This window comes from Limulus polyphemus, unplaced genomic scaffold (assembly GCF_000517525.1).
Source record: "Limulus polyphemus unplaced genomic scaffold, Limulus_polyphemus-2.1.2 Scaffold1614, whole genome shotgun sequence".
NCBI classification, from domain to species: Eukaryota; Metazoa; Arthropoda; class Merostomata; order Xiphosura; family Limulidae; genus Limulus; species Limulus polyphemus.
In genome coordinates, this window is record NW_013667224.1 from 72,104 (window position 1) to 79,688 (window position 7,585).

The 7,585-nt window shown below is 34.6% G+C and overlaps 1 protein-coding gene across 1 annotated transcript in view; it reads left to right on the forward strand.

Annotated features, from left to right (window-relative positions):
• Nucleotides 1-7,585, forward strand: part of LOC106464297 (Down syndrome cell adhesion molecule-like protein Dscam2) — a 98,783-nt gene that overhangs the window by 36,382 nt on the left and 54,816 nt on the right. The window contains exons 5-7 of the mRNA XM_022391995.1: nucleotides 4,164-4,281; nucleotides 5,532-5,695; nucleotides 5,825-6,094. Coding sequence (XP_022247703.1) covers nucleotides 4,164-4,281; nucleotides 5,532-5,695; nucleotides 5,825-6,094 — 552 coding nt within the window. The remainder of the gene's footprint in view (nucleotides 1-4,163; nucleotides 4,282-5,531; nucleotides 5,696-5,824; nucleotides 6,095-7,585) is intronic.

Sequence of the window (7,585 nt, forward strand, 5' to 3'; positions counted from 1 at the left end):
CCTCGTGTAGCTTTGCGTGAAATTCAAAAACAAACAAACAAACAGTAAAATTTATTGTATATGGTTATTACACACAAAGATTGGAGTTAGAAGTTTGAAACAATAATGTAGAGTAGTTTAAGCTTGAGAAAGTCTATACAGCCAAAGTTAATCACATCACCGTGGTAGTTATGTGGTAAATAAAGACTATTTCGTTTTTTCTGTCTTCTTTAGTTTAGTAAAGTGAATGTTTTTAGTTCACCTAGAATTCACATTGATTTTCTCACATACATGTTTTCAGCTGTGTGTGTAGTTTTCACAATAGAACGTTGGTCAAAGAAGGTAGTTAGATTCCTTTCGCAATAGCTGTCTATTTTTCTGGGTCATTTCCTATTCTTTTCATATATGCTTTTTGGTGCGAAAGATTGCTGTCTAGTGGAACGCCATATGTAAAAGAGATCTTTTTCACTAGCAGGTCTGGTGATACCTTGAGCATATATATATTTCTTTATTTTGTACTGAAATAACAAAAAGTGATGTGGTAGCACATGTGCACTGAGAGAGATGATATTATAGAACCATGTATGTAATACAATGATCTCATAATCTGGAAAAAGCAAGTCTTAACCTGGAACAGATTCTGGAATTAAATCTCCAGTAAAGTACTGTTACATAGTAAATGCATTCGTTTGCCTTTCATTATTTTTGTAAAGAAATATTACTTTTTACTTTGCTTTTGTTTATGGTTGGTCTTTTCTTTCAACTCAATCAGTGTTAGAGAATTCACATTTACTCCTACATAACATTCCCTGACGTTCCTCTAACTATTTTGGTTACTATTTTTATCCGAATGGAAAGACGTTGTATCTGGAAGCACTACAGCTATAAGTGCTATTGAATTATTAGAATCGAAGCTGATCAGTTAAATGTTTTTGCCTCACTGCCATAATACTATTAGTCCTAAATTATCAGAGCGTCTTACGGTTGGTTCTAAACTATCAGTGTGTTATACTGTTAGTCCAGAATTATATGGTGATCAGAATATCATTAATATGTAACTATCAGATTATGAAACTATTACTTCAAAAACTATCAGGTCACCATTAAGGTTATTGTAGTCTCTGCATTATTCTCCCAAAAACTATCAGTGTGTTATAATATTACTTCAAACTATCAGGTCATCATTCTATTAGTCCTAAACTATCAGCTCATTATACTGTTAGTCCAGAATTATATGGTGATCAGAATATCATTAATACGCAACTATCAGATTATAAAACTATTACTTCAAAAACTATCAGGTCACCATAAGGGTTATTGTAGTCTCTGTATTATTCTCCTCAAGTTAAAAAGTTTGATATCGAGATAGTTGCTTTCCAATATTCCATAAAATATACATTTATACATTTTGAATGTATTGAACTGCATTAGAACGACGGCAGCAACAACGAACATTTGACACATGTGTGTATGGCAACAAACATTTAATTCTTGAACGTTTTGGAATGTACATGTTCCATCTTCAGCAAGACATGTTGAACATGGTAAATTATCAGGTAAAATATTTTATAAAGTTTAAACATTTTATAAAATGTAATTAAAAGGATGAAGTAAATAATTGTTTGTTTTAATTATGCACAAAGCTACACAAGGGCTATCTGTGCTCTGCCCACCACGGGTATCGAAACCCGGTTTTTAGCGTTGTAAGTCCGCAGACATACCGCTGTGCCACTGGGGGGCGAAGTAAATAAAAAGACAACCATATAAACAAGATAGAATAGGATAATCTAACAACTGTAATGTTCGTTTTTGTTGTCGTCGTTCTGGTGTTCATCATTAAACTCCGATTCCCGAATAAATCAGTTTCAAGCATCGAATATAGATATAAAAATTATAATGTAATTATAATTTTTTTATTTTTTTAGAGCAGACTGGTTTCCAACGTTAAAAGGAATGACCTCATGATGTATATTGTATAACTAAATACTAAAAGTTTGTAGTTACGTTAGCAAATATAATGTACGTTAAACATAAATGGTGTAATGCACGTACTGTACGTCACAAATCATATGATAGTACCGCCATCTTGCGATAAGGTACAGAATTACTCTAACGTCACCTAATCATGCTTCCTTGTAGCCACGAATAGTCTGAAATGTTGTGATACTTGTAACAATACAACGTACTCCTCTGATAAAGCCCCCTATTGGCCACATATGGAGGTACAGTGACTCGCACTCTAATTCACGGGTTACACTATTTCTACGACTAAATCGATGTCCCCCGGTGGGACAGCGGTAAGTTTACGGATTTACAAAGCTAAAATCCGGGGTTCGATTTATCGTGGCTTTGCTCAAAAATAAACTAACTAATTAACTAAATAGTACTTGTAGTAAAATTTCTACCTTAATAAACACAAATGATATTATCACTTTGTGGACTGTTAGTATAAATCATAAAGGTTTTGAACGTCCTTAAGGATATCTGATTGTCAACGGTGACGTGGTATATGTCATGACGTACTTTCAAAGTTACCACGAAATAAGTCTCTCGATCAGATACATTGTCAACATAAGATGATGATTTCAACATACTGTATTTCAACGTTAGTTTTGTTTGTTTGTCATTAAACACAAAGCTACACAATGGGCTAACTGTTCTATGCCCTCCACTGGTAGTGAAACTTACCGCTGACCCACTAATGGGGGAGGGCATCAATGGTAAGATTAATAGCGTTTTACAGTAAGACTTTCTGGCTGATAGTTATAATATCTTAAACAAATCCTCATCACGTGAGGGGAAATATTATGTGCTTATACCGTTTATTTTGTTCGTTTATTGTTAAACATAAAACTACACCATGGGCTACTTATGCTGTACTGGGGTTCGATCTCTGTTGTGGGCATAGCTTTGATAGCCCAGTGTGCAGCTTTTACCTTAAACCAAACAAACTTTCGGGACGAACATACATATTGCTATGTACATGAGTTGTTTGTTTGTAGTTAAGCACAGAGATACATAATGAGTTATCTGTTCTGTGCCCACCACGCGTATCGAAACCCGATTTTTAGCGTTATAAGCCTTTAGACCTACGTCGAGCCACTTGAGGACGGTGTGTACGTGAACACTTGCGTTGTATATTAATCATTCTAAGATATTCTCGCGAAGTAATTTAACTAACTCCTAATAACTCTATTCCTTCTGGAAGTTCGATGGGAACCTTTACAGCGTGTCCTTTGCGATGACTGAAATATACTATTACGAGCTTGTAGAACTACAGCTAAAGAACTGACAAAAAATTATAAAATCTACGAGAGAATTCTTGAAATTTCTGGCACCCATTTTAACTGCAAACCTGAGTAGTCTATTTAGAAAGTCTTAAGAAATCGCTGTATCGATTTCAATATGAATTACGGGCTTGGAATATATAATCCTACTAAACGCTGCGCTCTGTTGTTAAGATTACAAGTCCCAAAGAGTAATGGATGTAATATAAGCTATCCTTCAGCCATGCAATTTCAACATGCTACTCATGAAGACGCCAGCTGTTGACAAAAGGTTTCTCTGATAATTTGAAAATTTTATGTTTTTAATCTGTTTTAATATAAATGTTAGTATAGAGTTTTATCTAAATACATTTGTAGTTTTGAGGAATTATCGACTGAACGAAGTTTAAAAGCAGGATACAAATAAATGTTCTAACCATATTTAATTTCCAGAAAATTGAGTGGGACACCCTTTTATCCCGTTACTTTAAAATGCTTATGATAATGTATTTTGGAGAAACTCATAAATTGAAATAAACATGTTTTAGACTTAAATGCTCTGTCAATTACCAAAACTCGTAACTGGAGTGAGTTATTCAAGGTTCGATATTTCTATTGACTAGAGTAAATGTACGGTTAATTAAATAAGGTTTGAATCCCGCTCAGCGCAGCTTTCACTTGTGTACTAACTTTTGGTTAATCCAATAACAATTTTTCAATAAATAAATGAATGTGTTCTGTAGTAGTAAAAGCTGAAATTGATAGATATACCGGCATAATGTAATAATCTGCTTATATACTAAAGGTTCTTAATACACTGTTTGCTACATCGTCAAGAGCTGATGACTTCTGATTATAAGCTCTGATATTACAACTACTTTTTACATTCTTACGTTATATTTATCCATATGTTATTAGATCCCCACAGCCTGTCACCGCCTCGAGTGAGAGACCAGCAACAAAGAATTCAAGCTGTACTGGGCAAGGACATCGAGTTAACCTGCGTTGCCCAAGCCTTTCCTGCTCCCACCTACAGGTACGTGAAACACGGTGTTTTATTCTGAGAGCACGCGCCACATTACATTTAAACAGAGAAAGATAAAAGTGATCCCATCACTTGTTGCGTGGAGGTGTTGTGGTATAACACTGTTACTCGGAGACGTTGTGGTATAACTGTTACGAGGAGATGTTATGGTATAACACTGTTACGTGGAGAAATTGTGGTATGACACTGTTACGTGGAGATATTGTGGTATGACACTGTTACGTGGATTTATTATGGTATAACCTGTTACGTGGAGATGTTGTGATATAACACTGTTACACGGAGACGTTGTGGTATAACTGTTACGTAGATATGTTATGGTATAACACTGTTACACGGAGACGTTGTGGTATAACTGTTACGTGGAGATGTTATGGTATAACACTGTTACGTGGAGATATTGTGGTATGACACTGTTACGTGGAGATGTTATGGTATAACACTGTTACGTGGAGATATTGTGGTATGACACTGTTACGTGGATTTATTATGGTATAACTTGTTACGTGGAGATGTTGTGATATAACACTGTTACACGGAGACGTTGTGGTATAACTGTTACGTGGAGATGTTATGGTATAACACTGTTACACGGAGACGTTGTGGTATAACTGTTACGTGGATTTATTATGGTATAACCTGTTACGTGGAGATGTTGTGTATGACACTGTTACGTGGAGATATTATGGTATGACACTGTTACGTGGAGATGTTGTGGTATGACACTGTTACGTGGAGATATTGTGGTATGACACTGTTACGTGGATTTATTATGGTATAACCTGTTACGTGGAGATGTTGTGATATAACTCACAATTCTACTTCAGTATTTCTATTATACATGTACGTATAATACTTACGTTTTTACTTCAATGTTTCTACCTCATTGAATATGTAAAAACCTATGTCTTTAATTTAGTGTTTCTACCACACGGGCGTATATAAAAGTTATGTTTATACTTCAGTAAACCACACATACACATATACACCTTGGATATATTTCTAAAGTTGCTGAGAAATTTAAAACGTTTACGAAGTAAATGCTGTCTACTTTATAGTTTTCTATAACTTTTCGCTGTGCATTTTTTACTAAAGCTATCAAACTGTCTTATACTTTTAGTACCATGAAAAGTAAAAACCTATTGGAAAATTACTAATTTTTCAATGGCGCTAAGCCTATAACCAATCGTTTGTTATATTTTACTCCAAACGTAACATCTTTTGTTGTGTTATTTTTTCAGATGGTACAGAGACCAATATTTGATAAGTCCTAGTTCTAGACTCACAATCGTGGACAGTTCTCTGTTGATAGAACAAGTGGAAATAACAGACAGTGGAAAATACGTCTGTATCGTTAACAACAGCTTGGGAGAAAAATCTGTGCAGATAACATTGATAGTAACTGGTAAGAATTTAATTGCTTGCTAAAATTCACTTAATTATATTTCTCTGTTATAAATTATAATTTTGACAATATGACAGCATATTGTGTTTGTTTTACTTGGGAAAATTTTACTTCCTTAATTTGATTTAGCCCCACTTTTGGCGGAAGTTCAACCGGAAACCCAAGAAGTTCGCATTGGAAAGTCGGCCATATTTAATTGTTCAATTTCTGGACATCCAGTTCACAGTGTTCATTGGAAGAAGAATAACCGGCCCCTAATTGAAGACGGTAGAATACGGCTGTTGAGCCGTGAAGTCTTGTACATCAGTAAGGTGAAGAGGGGAGATCAAGGAATGTATCAGTGTTTTGTGTACAATAGTCAAGAATCCGCGCAAGGAAGCGCAGAATTAAAGCTAGGAGGTAAGACAAAGCAATACGTTAATGTTATGTAAATAATATGTCTGTATCCCAAATATCAAAATACTATCTAACAGCATTACGTGCACATATTCGGAAACGTGCGCATGAAAGATGTAAACTTCTGCTAATAAAATAGTGCGAGTAATGTAACAATATTAATCAAATAATATAGAACCTTTACATAATTCGCTTTTCTGTTCACTTCTACAGCTTACATAATGTACAGAAACTACTCATCTTTAATTTATTTAAACTAGGATCTAAAATAGAAGAACCTTTTGATTACAACAATAAGATGCTTAGCGGTAAGTCTGCAGTTTTGGAGACCCCTGGGGGCAGAGCACAGATAGTCCATTGTGTAATTTTGTGCTTAACAGCAAATCAACGGCAATCAGAGGTATCTGATTACAGTAATATCCCATTTTTATTGTATGATAATCAGGATACTTCATAACTAATGGAACATCTTCAGTTAAGGATGAAATAGACGTAAGTATTGTTAATTAAATAGAGAAAACTTTGCTGGCAACGCTTTCGTCGATATCAATTTTTAAGTTATGTTATAAAAGTAAATTTACCTTACAAAATTTCAAACTAATTCCAACGTAATACGTGTTAACCAAATCGTTCAGATTATTTAGCATATTTCCATTATGTAGTGTCAGATATAAAAGACTGTTAAGTGTACATAGTATTATTAATTCATTTACTTTGTGTTTGTAATTCATTGATGTCGAGGCTATAGAACGTTGTGTTTGTGAATCATTGATGTCGAACTATGGAAACAGAGTAAAAGTAAAGTTACGTGAAAGTAAAGTTCAGTCAGAGAAAAGTTAAAAAACGAAAAGTTAACCATCATGGAAGTGAATGGCCTAATGGTTGACATGTTAAGATGAGATTAATAGTTTGAAAGAGAATAATTTATCCTGTCAAAGGATGTTCTAAACTAACTGAACCGCCTGTGTGGACTTTGACAAAAGGCAGACGATTATTGGAAGTTAAGGATACAACTGCGCTAACTCACGCGACAGCGTAAGTGAATCACACACGGATACTATTGCGATAAAAAATAGTTCGGCTTGTCAACTTAATTCTAAAGCAACTGAATTGGCCTAAGTGGACTTTTAACAACAAGAACTGTATAGTATTTAAGGTACAACTACGATCTCCATATTGTAAAGAATTTTTGTACATACGTTTAACTTGTTTCGAATATATACATATATAAATTTTAGGCAGATTTTGTTAAACAAGACCGATGTCTGTAGGTTTACTTTCTCCACTGCATACAAGACAGACGAACGGATTCTAAAGGATATCGTTTACAAAAATACTACACCAAAGAAATAGAACACAAAACTGCAACTCAACATCTACTACAAGTCGACCACAACGTTGGACCTTATCGTGAAAAACAGCCCTGCTAAAAAGACAACAGATCTACAGCAAGTGAACGTCATTTACGAGTGCAAGTGTAATAAAGGAGACTGG